Source organism: Coptis chinensis, unplaced genomic scaffold (genome assembly GCF_015680905.1).
Source record: "Coptis chinensis isolate HL-2020 unplaced genomic scaffold, ASM1568090v1 utg270_pilon_pilon, whole genome shotgun sequence".
Taxonomy (NCBI): Eukaryota; Viridiplantae; Streptophyta; class Magnoliopsida; order Ranunculales; family Ranunculaceae; genus Coptis; species Coptis chinensis.
The window spans coordinates 27,911-49,799 of NW_028238134.1; the positions used below are offsets into that span (position 1 = coordinate 27,911).

At 37.0% G+C, this 21,889-nt stretch overlaps 1 protein-coding gene and 2 long non-coding RNA genes across 4 annotated transcripts; 2 read left to right on the top strand and 1 right to left on the bottom strand.

Annotated features, from left to right (window-relative positions):
• The first annotated feature begins 1,186 nt into the window (after positions 1-1,186).
• LOC147473351 (uncharacterized) lies at positions 1,187-21,444 on the top strand. The gene is made up of 15 exons (XM_086587548.1): positions 1,187-1,578; positions 7,970-8,042; positions 9,044-9,099; positions 13,804-13,860; positions 13,938-14,135; positions 14,292-14,516; positions 14,644-14,941; positions 15,967-16,157; positions 16,249-16,278; positions 16,410-16,457; positions 20,213-20,317; positions 20,429-20,476; positions 20,718-20,777; positions 20,966-21,028; positions 21,193-21,444. The coding sequence occupies exons 4-15, from the start codon at positions 13,846-13,848 to the stop codon at positions 21,442-21,444; spliced, it is 1,533 nt and encodes a 510-aa protein (XP_086443674.1). The 5' UTR covers positions 1,187-1,578; positions 7,970-8,042; positions 9,044-9,099; positions 13,804-13,845.
• LOC147473352 (uncharacterized) lies at positions 3,383-7,176 on the bottom strand. 2 transcript variants are annotated; one of them, XR_015210475.1, is made up of 4 exons: positions 7,119-7,176; positions 6,933-7,024; positions 6,695-6,790; positions 3,383-3,436 (listed from the first exon to the last, which is right to left on the bottom strand). It is a non-coding gene; the product is annotated as an uncharacterized LOC147473352 (long non-coding RNA). The 2 variants fall into 2 exon arrangements; XR_015210476.1 differs by lacking the exon at positions 3,383-3,436 and adding an exon at positions 4,949-5,052.
• LOC147473353 (uncharacterized) lies at positions 12,367-13,370 on the top strand. The gene is made up of 3 exons (XR_015210477.1): positions 12,367-12,670; positions 12,749-12,854; positions 12,948-13,370. It is a non-coding gene; the product is annotated as an uncharacterized LOC147473353 (long non-coding RNA).
• Positions 21,445-21,889: the final 445 nt, after the last annotated feature.

Sequence of the window (21,889 nt, forward strand, 5' to 3'; positions counted from 1 at the left end):
ACATTCCAAGTTTCTTTGAATTTATCTTTTTCTGGTCCGTCATCCATCTTTATCTCCATTGCTATCAGCTTCGTTCTAACATCATTAAAAATTCTCTGCATCACCTGAGTTGTAGTTTCTTGTTTATTCTCAAAGATTTTAGCATTTCGAGTACGCCAAATCCAATAGATATACCCATTCCATCCTAGTCTGAGAGCATCTTGTTTCGGCCCTTTCCCCACTGATTTGCTCTGTACCCACTCAATTTCTGTACGCCATGTTTGTGCCTGTATTCTGCTGTAGCCCATTTTGTCCAGTATCATCGTCCAAACTTGCTTAGAGTACTCACAGTCATGAAACAGATGTTCTACCGTCTCTACCTCTTTGAAACATAAGATGCATATATCCGTGCTAACTTTCCTCCATTCCTTCATCTTCTCCAGAGTTTTGAGCCCCTCTTATATAATCTAGGCTAGGGTTTAGGGTTTAGACGCTTAGTCCTTGTCTTACAAATGGTTTAGACATTGATCCTTGAAGCCTTAGAGTGTTTCTTGTGCTTTTAAGTTTTTGGGCCCTTGAGTTCACTTTTATCGTTGACTATGGCTTTGATCGTTGACTGTTGACTTTTGACAATTTGACTTTTTGGCACTTTTCCCCAATTATTCCGCAATGTCCCTTTTAGGGTCCTTTTGTCTCCTTTTGGCTCTATAACACACCTTTTAATGTATTAGTTCCAGAATAGGGCTATATCCGGAAAAAGTGATAAGAACATGAGTTTTTTACAATCAATCAATTAATCCAGTGTTTTGCATTTATTATAGTGCAAGCTCATATATAGGTGCATTCAATCTTGTGTTTTGCTTTCTTTCTAACTCAAGCTCGCTTGTAAGCACGTTCATTCAATCAATCGAGTGCTTTTCATTCATTCTAAAGCAAGCTCACACGTAAGTGTATTCCATCAAGTGTTTCGCATATATTCAATCAATCAAGTGTTTTCCATTCATTCTAATGCAAACTCCCACGTAGATGCATTTAGTCACACTACTACAAAAATGCACATAGATAGCATTTATTCAATAGCACTTATAAAAAAACGCTATGAAATTTTTGCTGATAGCGTTTGGTGATTTAGTGCAATGAGTCTTTTTGGCTTGGACAACTTACAATTGCGTTTAACGGAAAATAGCTATAAAATTGATCGCGTTTTTGGACATTTGCTATTGCAGGCAAGTCAATGTTTGACTTCAACGCACCCAATTTTATGCCGCTCAAAGGAAAATCCCAAATTCAAGCCCGCGGTCTTTTTTTTCTATTTTCCCTCTTTCCAAATTTAATAAAACACCCACAGAGAAAACCGCCACCACCACTCTCTAATCCAAACCCTATTTCCACCACCTCCAATCACCTCACCACCACGTCCAAAACCGTGCGACCACCTCCAATCATCCCACCACCATATCTACCACCACCGACCCATCAAAAATCTTTCCTCTCCTTATTTTTAACAAGAAAAGTCAATTCTTTTGAATTTTTCGAAGGTTCTTTGAATGTTTTGCAGTGAAGGCATCGCCTTTTCTGGGTTATAATCATATTCTGCAAGTAAGTTATCTTCTTCTTCTTATTCTTGTTTTTGGTTGTGGAGTAAATTTGTTAGAACCCATGCAGCACCGTAAATGGGAACACCATATTTATGAGTAGATAATATAGACACACTCAAAATTGAGATCCAAATCTCTGAAGAGGCAGAACTTGATGTGGTTTTTGCTTCTTAGTCTGCAAAGCTGAAACTTGAAAACGAGTCAAAATTGGTCAACCAATTTTTGGGCCAGCTTCACGCATACTTTGGGTTAGGCCTTGAAGTGTGTTGCCTAGGCCTTAAGCCTAATTTAGTGTTCATCCCTCATGAGCTCATGGCCTCATTCTGATGCGTTTGTGCTCATTCAGTCAAATTGAAATTGTTGATCATAGACGATTTAAGGTTTAGTAATTTTTCTTGTGCGATTATATGTTTAAGTGGACATTTACGTGAAGTTTAAAACAACTTTGTAAAAGATGAAGAATAAGTAGTGGCATATGGAACCAAATCAGGTTGTCTCTAGATGATTTTTGATCAATGAACAGTCATTGAATTTCTGTCATATATAAATTAGGATAAGAAGTTACTCTCTATGAGGTTCATTGAAATCTCAAAGAGTCAAAGAAAGAGATTGCATTCACTAGAATCTAAACGTCCAAACCACTTCTCTATGGAGTCTCAATAAATATCTCATATTTCCTACTCACAAAAAACGATGACAATTTATGATGTACAAGGATTTATAAGACCAGCCACAAATATGGTCATTTTGTGTCTATTAGTAGAGGTTAGTCATGGTTGATAAAATATGTGTTTGATATAAATGACAGCCTTAAGTATTTTATCTTTATTGTAATTTTACTTCAATTGTTTTAAGGACCCTTTTTTTTTTAACTTAGAGGACTGCCACCAAACACATACACAAACTGTAGTTACACGGGTCAAACTTTATTTAAGGACCCTTTTTTTTTTAAGCAAAGAATATAATTGTGAAAGCAAGTTATGTCCAATAGTTTCAATTATCACTTAATAATCAACTCAAAGGAATCAAACTTAAACACCGCATACATTATAAATGAATGAGATACCACATACTGTGAAAGAAAGTGAGAAATGGAGAGTGCACAATCTTGGTGGTTAGCTTTTCTGTTTGGTGTACTACCCTTGTTTGTGTGGATACTTTGATCATGGAATGAGTTCAGGTTCTCAAGTCCTCTCAAAGCTCACTCTGGCTCTACTAAACTGAAGAAGACATACCAACTAGGCATTACATAGATAGTGGCTGCTAAAATTTAATTAATAAAAGAGAGTTCAAGCATTAATAACTTCACTAAATAACTTACCATACATTGTGATCTAAGAAAGTGATTACTCCCCTTCCCTTCCATAACAGCAGACATTAAATTATTTTCCAGGTTAAAAGTTCTTGATTCCGAGTTTCCACTATGCCTTATAATCTACATTAGTCCCTCTTGGTTAATCCAAAGTCTAAACTACTAGTAACTAATCTTTATTGAATTCAATACCCCTTCCAGTAAATAAACAACAAATTACACTAATTGGAAAAAAAGGGATTACATCCATATCTGGAACAAGGACAGTCCATTTTCAAAAGACTACAAGAGATTGGATTTTAATTAAGACTTCTGAATATTTTGGCCTAATACAAATAGAAAACAAGGCAGACCCATACCTTGGAGTAATTCATGTGAAGTTTTTAAGCACATGGTCACACATGGAAGAGTCTTTATGAAAGGTTGTTATGCAAATGGGCTACAAGAAAGTTCAGGTTCACAAAGTTGGTTTCAAAGGAGCCATATACCAGTGCGTGTCTTGCACAACTCTTCCTTGCAGCTTCGTTCTGCAACGAGTGGAAATAACCTGAAAGTTTCGAATATAACTAAAAAATGTCAATTTCTTTATAGTGAACATATATTCAAGGTTTCCAAACAAGAAATCAGTAAACTGAATGCAAGAGTAGGAGATTTAGGTCTATGTTTCAAAGCTTACAGTGGTCACTATGTTTAGCCATGGTTTTAGGTGTTAAGGGATAGTTTGACAACTTTCTTCAGCTAGAACAAAAAATTGAATGACTAATGAACTTACTAGTAACAGTGCTTAGTTCTGGTTCTTGAATTGTGCTGAAGAATGAATTCAAGGTTTGGTTAAGACGGGGTTGCCAATTGTTCTTGACAAAAACATTTGAGAACTTAACAAACATCCCTTCTGCTTTTAAAGCTTAGTGATGAGAGATTATAGTTAGAATAGAACAAAACAGATTCACCTTCATTCTTATACCAAGTTGAACCTACTAGGAATGCATTAAAACAAGACATCCAATTAATCCATCCGATATCCATTATTGTCAGTACATTTTTCATCATCCTGCTCTTATAACCAATTCAAACAAATGTCGCCATATTAATATCACTTTAGAAATGTAATGAAACAGAGGCTTCACAAAAAAATTGTTGACAAATGAAATTAGGAAAGAAAGAGTTTTCAGAAAGACCAAAAGTTGCAATAGAAATCACTACTTACAAGTTCTACCTCCACCAACTTTTGGGTTCATAAATCATAATCTTTGAAAACTTGGTGCTGGTGAAGAATGAATATATTAGAAGAGTTTCAGTGATTCACAAACGAAGAGAAAGGAGAGAGATCATTTAAATTGAAGGCAGTCGAGGTCAATTACCACAAAAATTTGAAGCCATACCCAAACTCGAGTTCGATCAACGTTGATTATCCACGGTGTAACCATAATTGAGTTAAAATGCTCCTGGATTTGGGAAACCCCAACTAAACTCGAAAGCCCCAAGGGAATAATTTATTTGATGTGTTGCCGAAAATGGAGTCTTTTGTTTTTGGTAACCGTCTAGGTGTCTAGTGAACTTGTGGTGCAGAACATAATAAATTTGGGTAGTACTAGTTATATACTTTTCTACTGAATCCTCTTGTAATTGTTTATCAGAAAACAGTGACTTACAAGTCTCCACACCCATCTGTATATTGTAAAAAAATATTTGGCACTGTTCACAATACACCCGTGACAAATATTTGATAAAAACAGTGACAAAAATCCTATTCTATACTAGTGTGCTATGTAGTCACGTATTAGCACAACCCGAGTGAAAAAAATCCTACACGCACTTATAGAATGAGATACATTTAACCACCAAAATAAATCTCAAATTATTTAATAAGGAACCAAAATGCAAAAAGAAGAAAAGATATAACACTTACCGATGAAAACAAATTCCAAATTTGTCACAAAACTTCTTAGCTGGTAATACTACTAATGGTGTAAGAGTGATCCAGAATCAGTTGGCATTGCTCTTGATTTTCAACCTTAACAAACCAAATATTCAAACACAGCCACATGAAAAAAAATGTCTCTAGCACCGTGAGAAGATGAATATCCCACAAGGGGAGATGGACTCAAGTGTGAGACCCAGTATGAACATTTGTGATTCCATAGAATCAATTAACTAGATTTTCTGACAAAAGTAAAAACACATTATTTCGGTAACATATCAACATAAAGTGTAGATTATTCTATCAAGGAACCAATAAATATGACTAAAAAACCAATCTGTTAAGGAGTGGAAAGTTAATTACTCAATCTAGAATACTAAGATTCCACCATGCTTCCAAGTTCAGCTTCTTATAAATTGGCCCACTCTATGTACATTGAACTCAAAGAGTCCTCATTACTCATCAGTCAATATTCAGTGACTAAGCACCATGCTCATACATAATACCAAACCCTTTTTAATCTAGATTATAGGTCCCCCCTCTCTCTCTCTCTCTCTAACTAAAATTAAGTGTACACGGGGTGAGTCTTTGACACCAAATCGGCTAACGGCCAATACTCCTTCACACCCAAGTTTTTTAAAAGCTATTTATTTAACCAAGAATTTCCCCTCCCCCTCCCCCTCTCTCTCTAACTAAGTCGTGTACCTGGGGTCGTCTTTGACACCAAATCGGCTAACGGCCAATACTCTTTCACACCCAAGTTTTCAAAAAGCGAAAAGCTATTTATTTAACCAAGAATGCTAATAGTCAACAACCCTGCAACTATATTATACACTATATACTCATAATCAATATTTGTAAATCTAAGAACACAATCAAACACCATACATTGCAGTTGAACTGAAACCCCAATAAAAAACTAGTCATCCAAAAAGTAGTATCTGAGTTTCAGAGCACATGTTAATCTAGGATAAGTACAAGAACACTATTAAAAACAGAAAAATGAAACACTGAAAAATACAATAACAATTATAAACTACACTAATTCGAAGTTAACATGGTCTCAAATTATAATAAATAGTCGAACTTAAGGTCAAACAACCACAAAGCTAAAAATTGAAGTTTTACGTCATTCTAGATGAATGTCAATTCTTCATTTATCGAAGCTAGAATAAAGATGATTCTAGCCAGAGTTATTTGAAGAAGTATTGATATAGGGAACTGCATTCATCTCAAAAGCACGGTTTTAAAGCCAAAGAGTCAAACTCCAGTCCCATGAACTAAATTTCTCCAACCTTCCAAAAATATCACGCTACACTAAAGCTTATTCTACCAGAACATCACAGTTGGGAAACAAAGACAAACTATACTACTCTAGAAAGAACAATTAATACAGGAGAAAACACGTTGTCACTTCTTAAGTCAATTCAAACATTTATAAAGTTAACGTGTAAAATCAATTCATATTAAGTTTTTAACCAATTTATCCAAAAATATCTCCGTATGCTCATAATGCAGATGCACAGTTCATATGTTCTGTCTTCCACATTTCAGCCAGATCAAGAACGTTTCAAACCAGTTATTGAATGACAGTTTAGTATAGGGAGCTGCATTCATCTCTAAGGCACAAATTTAAAAGCCAGAGAGTCAAACTTCAGCCCCATGGAATAAAACAGAGCAAACCTACACTTAAAAAAAAACAACTATCCATGTGAAGAATACTCAACACATGCAAGGCAATCAAACAAGTAATATGTGACTCAAATACATATTTCCTGGCTTAAAATCAATTTACTAACTAGAACATAATAAGCTAAATAGATGTTTGAGTGCTTATAAACTATTTTGAAATATTAAAACAAACTAGATGTGACGAAAACAAACCTGATCTTCTTCAAGCGCTCCAAATCATCTCTGAGTTTCATGTCCAATGCATTGGAAACAACTTGGGAATACCTGCCATCCTTGTAATCCTTCTTCCTGTTCAAAAACCAATCAGGGATCTTGAACTGACGAGGATTGGCAACAATCGTCATAATGTTCTCAAGCTCAAAGGTTTGACGGACCACATACTTTTATGCTAGCCAACATTTTCAAAAAATTGAACCTAATAATTTGTTACCTTGGTTAAAGCAAGCTTCCTTCCATAGATTGAGCAATTTTGTGTTGAAATAATGAATAAAGGTTTGTCCTTTTGGGTAAGAAATCAACTAACTTAGAAGATCGACCAAAAAACAATTCTCATCAGTCATGAATCATAACTGAGGAAGATTAAGAAGAAAAGAAAAAGAAATGGAAGAAGAATTACCTTACATGGCTCTTGGTAGTGGCGACAGCGCCAGCAGTTCACCCCATTTTCCCCATTTTGCCAGTTAGTCTTCAATCATGAGAATGAGATCAACAACATCATTTCTCTCTTCCATTCTCATAACTGCCAATGTTGGTCGTTACTCTGCTGTTGCACCTTACTCTTCATTAGCACCTTCTCCTGATGAAACTAGCACTCCTAAAATAAATAATATCATAATCCTTGGTAACCATCACTTCAACGAGTCTAATTATGCTCGGAATCCTCTAGAGGTTAAATTTTTTGGATCTTTGCTGAATGAGGCACTACAAGCTCCCCCTAAACTTGGCGATAAGAATCATTGGCTTGTTCATGTGGATTGTGATGATATAGACTCCTTTACAGAGCAAGAGTTGTTTGATTTTTATGCTGAGTTTGAAAAAAATAAAGTAGATTTAGCTTTTTTACTCAATATGTTCGTAGTGTGAACTTGTTTGCATTGCGAAGTAGAAATGTAAAGATGAATTTACTCAATATGTTCGTAATGTGAACTTGTGATAGGCGAGCATCTCTTAGAACTGTCACACTAAATTCCTTGCTTAATCTGAGCGCACACTTGATTTTATGACGTGAGATGATATTTCCTTGCTGCACTAGAGGAAGTCTTGGAATCTGGATTAAGTTGCTATCTTAATATCATCTGCCTTACCATATCATATCAAACATACTTTTCTAGCTTAATGTTTAGCTTGAACATTCTGATATTTGAATATTGAAAAAGGTTAACTTAGACTTCTTGTTACTTAGGACTGTACATATAATGTTACTTTTACATTGAAATTCATAAGTCTTTTTTGGAACATTTATTGCAGAGGAATAAGCCACGAGGAGAAGAGACAATTGAGGCAGAAACTGTTGTCACACTTGAGAGAAGAGAACCATCAGGTATATTGAGATGATAGGATGATCGATAATGCTTTGTATTCTCCTCTAGCATTCATTATAGTGTATAGATTCCAATCAGAAATTATAATTTGATACTACAATTTAAGTAATGTAGTTCCGATATCCACTAGTTAAGATATTCGTTATCTCCAACTGTGTAAGTAATGAATGGTGAATAGTTCATTCTTTGTGAACATTCGTATATAGGAAAATGTGAATTTACATTTCAATGTTTGGTGATAATCATTATTGTTGTAGTTGGATTAAGTGCAATGTATTTATGGTAGCAAATGGCTGGCTTGGTTAATGATCATTACACTATCAATTTGGACATTATCCCATATCCAGTACATGTGCACCATCAACTCCTATTTTTGTCTTAATAAGCACCATAATCGTCCTGTCTGCATGTATTAGAGTGATTATGTTTCCAACAACACAATTTCTTTCCCCAACAGATTTTTCAATGCCATGTCTACTTTTCATACCCTTTTCTGGTTCTCAATTTTCAATGTTTGTTTTAAAATATATGGGACAATTTGTTCATGTAGCTTCTTTGGGTGTGTCCTTTGCTAAGGCCATTTTCATTTTTCACGTTTTTGTGTATTTGGGAAGAAACAAAGTCTAGAGATATAGAAGAGCATAACATGAGGTTTGTTAATAAATTACTCCAACCTGCGAAAGAAGTGTTATAGAGAGGTATAAAGAGTTTTGACTCATCACACCGAGTAGATTGTTCGAATATTTAGCAACCCAGTGAACTAGTCTCTTTTTTCTCTAATTCTTTACATATTAGATAGCTCTTTCTTATTTGATCGAACTTTTTAAAGGATAGTAATTATTGCCATAGATCACAATTATATCGGTGCAAGACTTTAACTAACAAATCTTTGTGATTTGTTATTTATTTCCACCTTGATAAGTTTCTTAAGTTAAAGCGTGATTCTACCATAGTGTCTTCCACAATACTCTTATGCTATGTTCTCGCTTTTTGTTGCGAGAGACCACATTAGCTTTACTTCGACATCCAGATTATTGCATTTCTAGCTATTCATCTGTAAGTACCATTTACCTTCTAATTTGCTTAGTGGTCTGCATATGCTAAGGTTTAGTTATATCTGATGCACATTTTAATTGAACTGCAAGTTCCTCTTTCAAATTATTAACTCCACACCCGATTAGTCAAAACTCAGAAGTAACAATCACCATGAGATGAACATTGCGTTTTTCGTATGTCGTTTGGTCAACAAGTGATTTTAATGTTTTATTAATATTGTTCTACAAGATAACTTGAATCATATTCTTTTATCATTAGAATGAGAAAATTTTATGTCCTACTCCTTCGTACTTTGTACCGAGCAAACAATTGGGGTTGCTTGATGTTGTAGTTTTCTTGGTTTGTCAAAGGAAAAAATATATATTTAAGCACTTATTTCATGTATTGATGATCATTTTTTCGTGTATTGTATCTCTTTAGTGAATTATGAAGTGTGGTGTTTGTTTCTCGTTCGTATATTTGATATTTTTAATTAATTATGAATTGGGGTGTGTTTGTATGTTTTGTTGAATCGTTTGTAATTAGTGAATTATGAATTGGCCGGTGGGTTCTATAAGTTTAAGCCAAAATCATTAGTAATTAGAGAACGTGTTGAACAGGCATCATTAGTTAAGCTAGTTTTTTTTTTTTTTTACTTATTTATGTATGCATGTTTATTGCTTGTCGCTACTACCAATAACTATGGTCTATGTGAATGGGTATTACAGTTACTAAATTTCACTTTTTGATTGTAGCTTTCTTTTATTTTGGTTGTAACTATTGGTGGTTCATGTATACTTAATCTATGGTTTAATTGTTGCTGGTTCAAGTGGTGATCATTGATGGTTGTGATGATGGCTTCTAGTTTCAAAGAATGTAGTTTAAGCGTGCTCTGTAGGTGTAAGCTAAATAATTAAGGAAAACTTAAATTGAGGGTTTAAATGTAGATACGTGGTATGTAGAACGACTTATTTTTTTTGGTTTTGTCAAATCAGGTTTGAAGTTAGTAAGTGGTAGCATAATGATGGATAAAGCTTGGGTCCATTGGAAGAGGTTCTAAAATGAACTCCCTATATTGCTTTCAGAAAATTTGATGTATGTTTACCTCACATTTTGGTGAATTTAATTTTTTTTGTTTTTATCTTTAATAGAAATACAGTAGAGTATAGAAGAGCGGTTGAGACATTTGTTGAACTCGCGAAAAAAAGAACAGGAGAAACGAACCTGAGATGTCCTTGCAAAGTATGTCAGAACTTTCATCGTGGAAATGATGATAAGGTCATCGAACACTTGGTAATAAAAGGTATGGATTTGACGTATAAGACTTGTTTCGCACGGGAATCACTGGATTCAAATCAATCTGGTATAGAAACTACTGAGACATGTGAATTACGGAAGCTACATTTGAGCATGAGAATGCTTTTGAACCGTAGATTATTGAAGAGAGAATGGGTCTTTGAGTTTGAAGTGTTATCTGAAAATGCTGAACTCCCTCTATATCAAGTTGCACCAAATACACAAAGTTGGCGGCAACATTTGTCTTGTACAAGCTTAAAGTTACGTATGGTGTTTGGGATAGTTTTTATGGGCTTCTAAGGGTATTACAAGATATGTTACCAGAAGTAGGGAACACCATTCCCGACTCCTCATACTCAGCCAGACTCTTTAATCAAGGAGTTTATTTCGAGAGAAAAGGATACATGCATGTGTTAATGATTGTTGTCTTTTACGGATGAGAAAATTGATAAGTGTCCAAAATGCAAATCTTCGCGATGGTTCGTGGATGAGAAGACCAATGAGATTAAGGAAGGTGTTCCCAAAAGGTGTTAAGATATTTTCCTATAATACCAAGGTTTAAAAGAATGTTTCAATTGCCAAAGTTAATTTGAATAGTTAAGGTGGCATCACAACAATAAGAGTACAGATGGTAACATCGACACCGGTAGATTCCGAGGCATGGCAAAAGGTCGACAAGAAGTGGCCATTGTTCTCTGCAGAGCCACCCAACCTTAGACTTGGTCTTTGCTGCTGATGGAGTTAACCCATTTAGTAATCTTAGTTCAACACATAGTTGTTGGCCCGTCATGTTGTGTACGTACAATCTCCCGCCATGGCTATGCATGAGAAAGGAACATTTGATGCTAGCATTATTGATTCCTGGAAAAAAGCAACCTGGAAATGAAATCGATGTATATTTGAAACTACTTATAGATGATTTAATGGAGTTGTGGAATAAGGGAGTGGAGGTTTACGATGCATTTACTAAGACCATCTTCAACCTAAAGGCAGTACTAATGTGGACTGTGAATGATTTTCCCGCCCTTGGGAACTTAGCCGGTTGCACGACAAAGGGTAAAACTGCATGCCCTACTTGTGGTGTTAATACAAATTCAATGTGGCTGCCTTTTAGTGGTAAAACAGTTTATATGGATCATAGGTGCTTTCTCCCGCCAAATCACTCATTCCGGAAGAAAAAAAGATGGTTCAATGGAAAGAACGAGTATCGGGAGAAACCTAAAATTATGTCTGGTTCAGAAATTAAGGTTGTGGTGGACAAAATAGAAAATGACTTTGGAAAAGAAAGAAAAGAAGATGTAGGCGAAACAAAGAAGAGGAAGAGAGAAGAACCGGTTCTAATGTGGAAGAAGAGGTCAATATTTTTTGACTTGCCTTATTGGGAGGTAATGCTTTACACTTTCTATATCTATATATATTTGGAAGTAATTATTTAGAAGCCTATGTTGACCAATCTCTATGCACTAAGATGTCTATAAGAACTCATCACTATCAAAAGCTGAAAAAAGGATATTTTGCAAGAGATTACAAGATTTAAAGCTCCCTTATGGCTATAGCTCAAATATCGGGAGGGTTATTTCAGGGGATGAGTTTAAGATTTCAGGTCTTAAGTCCCATGATTTTCATGTTTTAATGCAACAATTGTTGGCTGTTGCATTAAGGGGACTTCTTCCTAAAAGGACCAAGGACTGCAATTTTTCACTTGTGTGCCTTTTACAATGAATTATGCAAAAGAGTCGTTAATACGGAGAGACTAAAAAAGCTTGAGGGAGACGTTGCAGAGACTTTGTGCATGTTAGAAAGGATTTTTCCTCCATCCTTCTTTGATATTATGATTCACTTAACAATTCATTTAGCACGAGAAGCATGTTAGAAAAAGACTTGGTGGACCAGTTCATTTGCGTTGGATGTATGCGTTTGAAAGGTGAATTGAAACTCATTTATAAAACTTTAATGATTATATTCCAATACTTGTTTCTTGTTTACTATTAATGTTATTTCTTGTCTTTAGATACATGAAAGATTTGAAAGGATTTGTCAGAAACTTTGCAAGGCCTGAGGGTTCCATTGCAAAGTGCTATCTTGCGGAAGAGGGCATGAGATTTTGTAGTGAATTTATGAAACAGACCGTTGAGATAACTAATCGGCGAAGTAAAAATGATGGTTTTGCAAGCGATGCAATACTTGATGGAAGGCCAAATTCTAAAGGAGTCTCGATTAGATTAAGTGAAGAAAGGTTGCATGCTGCCCATCTATATGTGATGTTCAATACAGCTGTAGTCGAGCCATATTTTGAGTGAGTATGATAATAATTATTGAAATTTAGAGTTTTGAAATGATGCACCTTACCTTTTTCCATTTTTTTTTTGTTTAGGATGCACATGGATGAGTTACGGAAGAAAAACAAACAACTCTCAAGAAATAGAAATTTGTTGTGGAAGAGACATGTAGAGAATTTTTCTAAATGGCTACGTGAGAAGGTTCAATTGTGACTTCTGTGTGTTTTTTTGTTACCCTTTTTACATATATACATAGATAATAATCATATGATATTTGTGCATGAATTTGGGCAGATTGTAGACGACACTAGTGAAAATATCTCACAGATATTAAGGTGGATTGCTAATGGACCGAGAAAGCTTGCAATGTCGTATTCTTCTTTTATTGTCAAAGGTCAACGCTACCACAAGAAAAGTGCTGAGAAGTCCAACCAAAATAGTGGTGTTTCACTTGAGTCAACAACCATGTGTAGATCTAGTTCAAAGGACAGAAACCAAGTCATGAACAATGTTTCTTACTATGGGGTCATCAAAGATATAATTTTGCTCGACTACATTGGCTTCCAAGTCCCTCTTTTTTACTGTGATTGGGCAAATGTAGGAAATGGTGTCAAGGTGGAAGATGGATTTACTTTGGTTAACCTCCATCAAGGACAACGCCAACTCGAAAAAGAACCATTCATTTTAGCATCACAAGCGAAACAAGTGTTTTATTCAAGGGACAACGATTCGAATTGGTATGTTGTATTACAAGCACCGCCAAGAGGCCGTCATGACTTGGATATGTATGAGGAGAATGTCGATATATTCTCATTACCATTAGATGTTTCGAGAATTGACAAGAACATTGCTTGATGAAGATGGTAGCTATGTTAGAAATTTGTGAGGGGGACTATGTGTAGCGCATGTACTTTCGGCAAATTAGTAAAATATTTTTTGGATTAATATTTCTGGTTATGAGTTATGGTTGTTTTTCCTATTAATATCAGTATTTGATTTGTTTGGAACTTGGGTTGTTTGTGCGTATTAGTATGAGAATCGGTTATTTGTTCCTATTAATATGTGTTGTGATCTGTTTTTGGCACTTGGGCATATCAGTTTTGTGTCCTGATGTTTTCTGCCACATTATGCGTCGTTGTTGTCATTTCAGGATTTTGACAAGGAAGTTAGGACTTAGGACACTTCAAACCAAATGTCGAAAGCGGAGGTAAGATTTTTTTGTTGATCATGTTTGTATATACACATGTTTCTCATTTAACATAATTTTTGTTGGTATGTTGACAGAGTTCAAAACAAGCTAAGAAAAGGAAACTGAAGGAAAAAAGAGCTATTGTAGCTGCTCTTAGGAATTCCTCAAATGGTGGGATACGCATATCAGACAGAAATGATGGTAGCCCACTAACCTCTCAAGCCAATGACTTCCACTTGTCAAAGAAAAAATCATGTGTATCAGAGAAGTCTAATTCTAAGAAGAAGAATAAGGTAAAGACACATGTCCTTTTATGAAACGCATATTAGTGCACACATAGAAGTATTCAACACCCACACAAGCATCCCCCAATGCAGCACACACACACAAGCATTCCCAATCCCCGATGTTGCAATTTAATTCGATCTAAGTGTGTTTTATGTTAACAGAGTGTAAAAGGAGCAACTAAACGATCTAAGATGAGTAAAATGGGCAGCCGAGATACTAACGACGTTGATCCCACTGATGGGGACTTTAGCGCGGAAGAAGATGCCCATGATTTCAGTGAAGACGACGAAATAATCCCAAATTCTTATTCTCATGGCAGTAGAAAGAACCCTACTTCAAATGAATCTCACAAATCAACAAAGGAGGGGGGTTCTACAAAGTCTAAGGTGTTGTTTAAATATGTTTTGCTTAATATTTTTGTTTATATATGTTAGCTATTCATGTTTCTTTTGTTAAGTGTTGTTTATAACTTACTATAATCTTTTGTTTTCATTTAATGGGGTTTTATCATAGAGTTTCAAAAAAGTTGAAAAAAGATCTAGGACAAAAATGGATTCTTCTCATGACTCAAGTGATGAAGATTATTGTAGCGACGAGGATGGAAGTAAGGGTACTGCCAACCGAGCCAAGTCAAAGGGACCACTGATTGAAGAAGAGAGTGAAGGAGATTCTAGTGATGAGGATGCTGCTATCGGCTCGGATGAAGAATCTGAAAGTGATGAGGATGATCCTTCTACCAAAGAATCTCACCAATCAAGCAAGACACCAAGAGGTCTTTGTAGATCCAAGGTAATGGCAACTGATAGTGGATGTAAGTTAATGGTGAAGGGCAGCCTGTAGGAGAAAATTCAGACAAGTTTTCTTCTTATTTGGGAAGTATTGCATCTGAGATGGTGCCACTAACTTATAGTGATTGGAGGGTAATCAGAAAAGGGTACAAAGATCTGTATTGGCAATCAATTTTGGTAAGCACAAGTGTTTTTGTTTATTTTTTTACTTTGCTTTTCAGTAAATATATATAGTTATGATGGTGGGGTTGTCAAAACATTTTACGTACTATTTCTTATTTCTTGTAGCAAAAATTTATCTTAGATGAAGGCTTGGAGAACTTATGCCCTCCAACAAATTGGAAGGTTGTGGCGGGCGATAAATCAAGATTGAGGGAAAGATAAGAATTTATAAAAAAGAAGAAGGACATTGCATGTCTCAAGCCAATGATTTGTGGTTTACCGAGAATGGGAGATGTTTCTTAAGCAAATGTCAAGGAGAAAGTTCATTGTGAGTGACTTTGGTGATGAATATCCCTCATAGTTTGAAATATGTTATTTAACTCTTTTGTACTGCAGCTGAAGAGCCAAAAGTTTCAAGAAATGAGGGAAAATCAAGAACTCCCTCACACATGTAGTCGACGGGGCTATATGCCTAGAATACCAAATGGTAATTAACTATCATATTTCTTAACTTTGTTTTTTTGTGTATGTATCTTGATTGTGGAAATTCTTATCATGTAGCAAAAGGAGAGTCCAAATCCTTCCTCTATAACTAGAGTTGATGTTTGGTGCAAAAGGACACACTAAGAAAAGTGGCGAACCATCAAATAATATCGTTCTTGAGCTTAATGGTAAGAATAGTTAAATTTTCTAACTAGAATTATAACCATAATATATATCAATGATACCTATTTGTTGAGCTTTGCTAAATTCTATATATTAACGTATCAAATGTGATTGGTGTAGAAAAGATGAAAGAAATTAGAGATTCAAAGAACATGATTCTTTTAACCACTCCATACAAAATGATGCCCTTTCACACAAGTACTTGGACTGATCGTTATAGTCGTGGTGAGAGGTAAAGGAGCTGGAGTAACTCCTTCAAAATTAGGTGTGGTGTCACAAGACAAACAAATGGTCACTCAACTTCAAGAGGAGGTACTAACGGTCAAGAAGGATTTGGTTCAAATGGCCAATTTGGTGAATACTCAAAGTGAACTTATAAGAAACTTACTTGCTGCTGTGAATACTCAAAAGGCAAGTGACTGATGTACAAATACAATAGTTGATTTGATATTTGTTGTCTCGGTAGTGTACTCGACTTGACAATCTTAATATATCTGTGTAGGGTGAAAGTCAAAAAGTTGTGACTGAGCAAGTGATACAGTCAACTAGTGCTCCAATTACTTCACTTTCATAGATATTTTTTTTTAGAATCTTTAAAGAAAAGTACTGCAGATCTTAATTAGTAGACTAACAACTAACTAATGGTTCAATCTTTCTGGTTAGGGTCAAGGCATAGGTAGTGGTGATCAGGGGATACAAACTACTCCACAGGTAAACTATTTATTTTTGCAAGCATGGGTAATTTGTGGCTTACTTGGTATGGCGTGATATTTTATCGAGTTAAAAAGGTCATTATGATGCACTAGGGCTGTAAGATTAGAGTTAGTGTTCTTAAGGTGTTGGTGAAATTATGAACTAGGTATAATATCAATGAAGCTCATAGTAGGTACATTTGTGGCCAGTGCCTCTGCTCTTGTTATGTTTTCCCTATACACATGTATTAAGGAAAGAAAAACAAGTTCTGCTTGCATGTCTTGTATGCTCTTCCTCCGTTTCTTTTCTTGCCTTAGGTGTCTCATACCCAGCACTCTAATGTTCCAGCAGGCCATATTACTCATTTAAGGTTATTAGGCGTGGCCCTCACCACTCATTTAAGGTTATTAGGCGTGGCACTTGTACCAGGAGCAAATACTGCTCATTCACGATCATTTTCAGCAGAGAGACTGGAGGGGCAAGGCTTATAAGTATGCTTGCCCATCCACCATTGTTTGCTTGATATATTCCAAGTTCTCCTTCCCTACTGCCTTGCGGCCAATCACTTCCGCCCATTAGACTGCCTCCCCATAGCAAACCCACCTATTTCGGGAGTGGGATTTCTGACGAGAAGCCCCGGTCGCTTCTAGTGACCCTCGATGGGATTATTTTCGGACCCTCGGTGGTTCTCTGGGGAAACTTCGGACTCATCCGTTCAGCTCTAGCGGCGTGAAGATCATCAATTCTTTGTCCGACGAGAAGCCCCTACCGCTTCTAGTGAAGCCCGGTCTCGAAACCTTCCGGCTAGCCTCCGCTTAAAACCATAATTATTTGGAATAGTCGTTGTTCGACCTTCGCCATCTCCCCTCACGGGGGATTTGGATCACTGTAGAAAGTCGATCTTTCGAGGCCTCAAAGTCCTAAATCACGAAAGTATACAGACTTTGAGAGCATGCCTCTAGATCATCTAAAGTCTGATTAGTCTCCAATGTCTTCGTCGGAGAGTAGGCATAGTGGAGCTAGCCGTTGAGGAACTCAATCGCTAGCGGTGGCAAGAAGAAAACACTTGCAGCAACTCCTTGAGCGAAGCAGCCATGCACAATCACTTAAAGTACATTACGTTTCGGGCCTCTCTTTGGGGAGAGCTCCTTCGCTACACTCCATCAGATTCAACACTTAGCAGCCAACTCTCTGACAACTCAAAGGCACACCTAGGAGCTAACTACACAACCGGATAGAGGAATACCAATTAGGCTTACACTCCCCTTGACCCTAGCTGTCGAAAACACATAGCTTATATGAATCACACAACTGTAGATCATGTTCGGAAACAAGATGGTGCCGCGCTTGATAAAACCACAGTGCCCTTTCTCACGTCAAAAAGAAGATAGAATCTATTCACGATTTGTAGCGGCATATCTTGACAGAACAAAACTTAACTTTATAGTGATTTGTAGCGGCATATTCGAAGAGACAGGAAGCTGTCCCTACTTCCTATTAGCAATCGACAAGTTAGAACCCGAAAAAGAAAACATACTAGAAATAGACAAGAGAACGAGAACACGAAACCAACCTTGATTAAGTATGATTCTTTCGTTACTCGGCGGTTGCTTGGCTATGCGGGAAAGTCACTTGGTCTATCTCAGCAGCATTGGACAAGATACACACCACGACTCTATTAGTCCGAGTCTTATAGTAGAGTCTTTGTGTATAGTAGTTACTATTGTCATTGTTTAGTAAACGAAGAAGTAGAGTTCATTAATAGTGCCTATTCTTGTCTTTAAATTAAAGGCTTGGTCTCTCTTTCTCATTTGGTTAGATTTTTGGTAGCCTTGTGTGTGTGCTTTCGACCGATTATTCAACTATATCAATGTGCATTTCCGGTTCTTGATTCAAGAAGCTCTAAAGTAGCTTATCTATCTCCCCGAGCATTAGGCTAAATCAAGTGGCTTAGCTTGAACTTTCGTTAAAGTTGCAATCCTGCAGACCCTCGGAGGAGATCTGACCTCAAAGCGCCGAAGAAAGACTTTGCTACGTCGTTCCACCAATCATATTCCTACGCCAACCAATAGTGAAGTTGAGTCGCCATCGAAGTTAGCAAGCGTCACGATTTCAAAAAACTACGCAAATGGAGGATCCGCTTCATCCGCCCGGATGCCATCCCGCCTCTTAGGAAACTAGATCAACCGCTTTAAGCTTACTATCCGGTGCGGTCGAGCTCTCTCTTGCTGCAGATCGGTGCCCTATAAAGACCTCTATATAGAAGCTTTCTCTCTTACATTTACACATCCCGAGTCCCTTTTCGCACTTAAGTGACCGTATCCTTGCTTATGCCCTGTTGTTTTTGCTTGGCCTCGGCCTCCTATGTTTGCTCAGTAGTTTAGTTTGCTTAGTGGGGCACTCCCTGCTTCAAAGCCCGGTAGGTGTGCGCTAGTTCCGTACCTTAAAGTTCCCGCTTTCAGTCCATTAAGAAGTCAGGGTGCCGGTTCCCGGCCGAATTATCGACCGGAAGGGAGGCAAGGGCCCACTCACCAATCTCAAAACCGGTGAACCTAAGGCCGATTCGTTTTGCATAGTTCTAGGCAGAGCGACCGGCAAGAATTCATCAACCACTAGCTAGCAAGGAGAGAGCTTTTACAGCAGCTTCTTGCACAAAGACTTCCTACGATAAGACGTCGACATGACTATGACTACTCACACCGCTAACGGCTACTAACTTCGCCGCTAGCAAAGAATAAAGACGGTAACACAGCCTATACTAACACACCGGTGACAAAACTGGAACTCCTAGAGAGGAGTTTACTCCTTGACGAAACTACACCTAAAAGAACGTAGCTAAAGATGAACTAGCCCAAAGCCAAAGAAAACGGTTGCGCGTTAAGCAATAAGAACGGCTTTCAGCAGCGTCGGCGCCGTTGCTTGTTCACCTAATGCCGAAGTCCGGTATAATCATGTGTTTGTGTTCTTCCCTCCACCTTCTCCTCCTTCGATCCGATAGTTCTGCTGGGCTTCTAATGCTTGTTCTTCACTTGCACTTGCAGTTCCCGAACTATCTTCCCCAGCTTGCCCGATATCATCATCAGCCCAAGAGCTCTTCGCTGTTGGTGGTTGTTGCTCTCTCTCTGCGTTTCCAGTAATGTTCTTGTTTCCTGGATGTAATGTTTCTCGAGTTCGTACTCCCTGGTCCTTCAAACCTGCGACTTTATTCACTGTGTCTTGCGTTTCTTCTGTTCTGGCCTGCGTTTCCTCTGGCTGGATCTTTCTCTCATTCCCGATCACTCCTCCCTCCACGTCTGTTAAGTTGTATCTAATTGACTCCTTTTGCTCATTCTCTTGACCTTCATACAGTCCTAAGACAATTTCCAGCGCTTCGATCTTTCGGTCTTCTTTGTTGGTTACCCAACTCTCATCAGGTCCGACTTCTGTTAGGTCTAGCTAGCCTTCTCCTAAATCTCTCCAACGATCCTACTCTATGCTTAATGAGTGCTGACTTAATCAGTTGTGACCAGTACAGACTCTGATCCATTGAGTTCAGAGCGGGTTATTTGGGTATGTTTGTTTCTTTAGTTATTTCTTAGCATGTGGTTTCGGTTGGAATATTCTTTTGCAAGTAGATTTTAGGAAGTATTATTATTCTAGTGTAGGATGATTAATAGATTGGATATTATTGATGACCTATTGACTACGTTTCAGAACATAGAGCTTAGTTTGAAATTATTTTGTATTCCATTCTTGTACTACTACTTTCCATTTCTCTTATATATTTTCTTCAGGTTCACTTTGGAGTTAATAGTGGTGCAACAAGGTTTGCATTAGAGCAACATGCAGTAAATGAAGCTACTTTCCGTTGCCCTGATGAGTTTGGATGGAAACCCCAGGTTAGTTAGTTCCCTTGTTGGCCATTACATGATGTATTGCATTATTTAGTTCACTATTTCTCCATATTTCATTTAACATTGATGAAGTACTTGTGTTTTAATAAAATCCAGAAAGCCCCAATCGTTCCTACAGATGGAAGTATAACCCGAACACGAGAGGTACGTGGTGCAATCTTAATTCGTTCATTTTGTGTAATGTCTACTGTTTCCTTGGCAATGTTAATTCGTTCATGCTTGTGAGGCCATTTTGTGCGAACTAACGGCGGCTAGCTAGAGATCGAATGCTTAAGAAGATTGGTAGGGAGAATATATGCAAGTTGGTTGTGTATGGGTCTGATCAGCAAACTCATTGTGCACTTCAAAAGGCTGCTCTCTTATGGATATATTTTTTAATTTGTAGGGTCAAGACATAGGGAGGCATCATGGAATACAAAGTAATCCTCCATCTACTCTTCCACAGGTAAATATATATATATCCCTAACCTTTGCTTCAGTTGAACTCTCGATCTGCAATAATCCACAAGCAGGTTTGCAACCATATGATTATCTCCACCCACATGCAAAACTTGAAACATGAGAGGACATAAGGAGTTATTATACTTAACCCTAGCCTTTGTTATTATACTGACTTTCTTTTTGTTTGGGTAGGGTCAAGGCATAGGGAGTAATGATCAGGGTTTACAAACTACTCCTTCAACCACTCTTCTACAGGTAAAATATTTCTTTATGCAAGAGTTTGTCATATTTGATGTTAACTTATGGTTTGTATATTGAAATTAGTTAAACTTCATAAGGCAAGTCCCATCTAGAGGTTTAATGTATAATGGTGTAATGTAATATGTGCCTAAGACTATTCTTTTGTTTTGGAAATGTAGTCACATGGACGACAATGCAAATTGTTGAATTGGGCGGCTCCATATGAATTAGTTGCTAAAGGACGTTGGGAGAGTGACGATCCTTTTAAACCGGTACATGGTGTACCTCTTGGAGATAATGCATCCAAAGTTTGGGTAGAGGAAGTTGTGAACGCAGAACCACGTCTTTGGAGAGAAAATTCTGAATTGCAATTAGTGGGAGATGCTAAAGGGACCGTGAATTGCATGGCCTTCAAAGCACATAATATTTGATGATCACCACGAAGTAAGCCGATTTGTAGCATTTTCTTTCCTTACCGAAAGAAAGTTTTGTGAAAACTTGAATCACACTTTTTGTTTTTTTGTCCTTGTACGAATTGAATACTATCACATTTTTGTTGTTTTGTCCTTGTACGATGGAATTGAATACTATATTTTAGCTATTAATGAATGAAGTTAATTTTGTTTACCGTGTATTAGATTTTAAAGTGTATTTGCATAGTTGGTTACAACAATAATAATTCATTTGAAAATGTATATTTGCACAGGTGCATAGGTCTCTAAAATTTATAATTGAAAAAAAAAAAGCTATGGAAATAGGGATAGCGCCTAAAGAAAACGCAATTGAATTAATTCATAGCGCTTATATAAAAAACGCTATCAAAATTTTTATTGCGCTAAACTAAAGCGCTATCATATTTATAGCACTTATAATAAA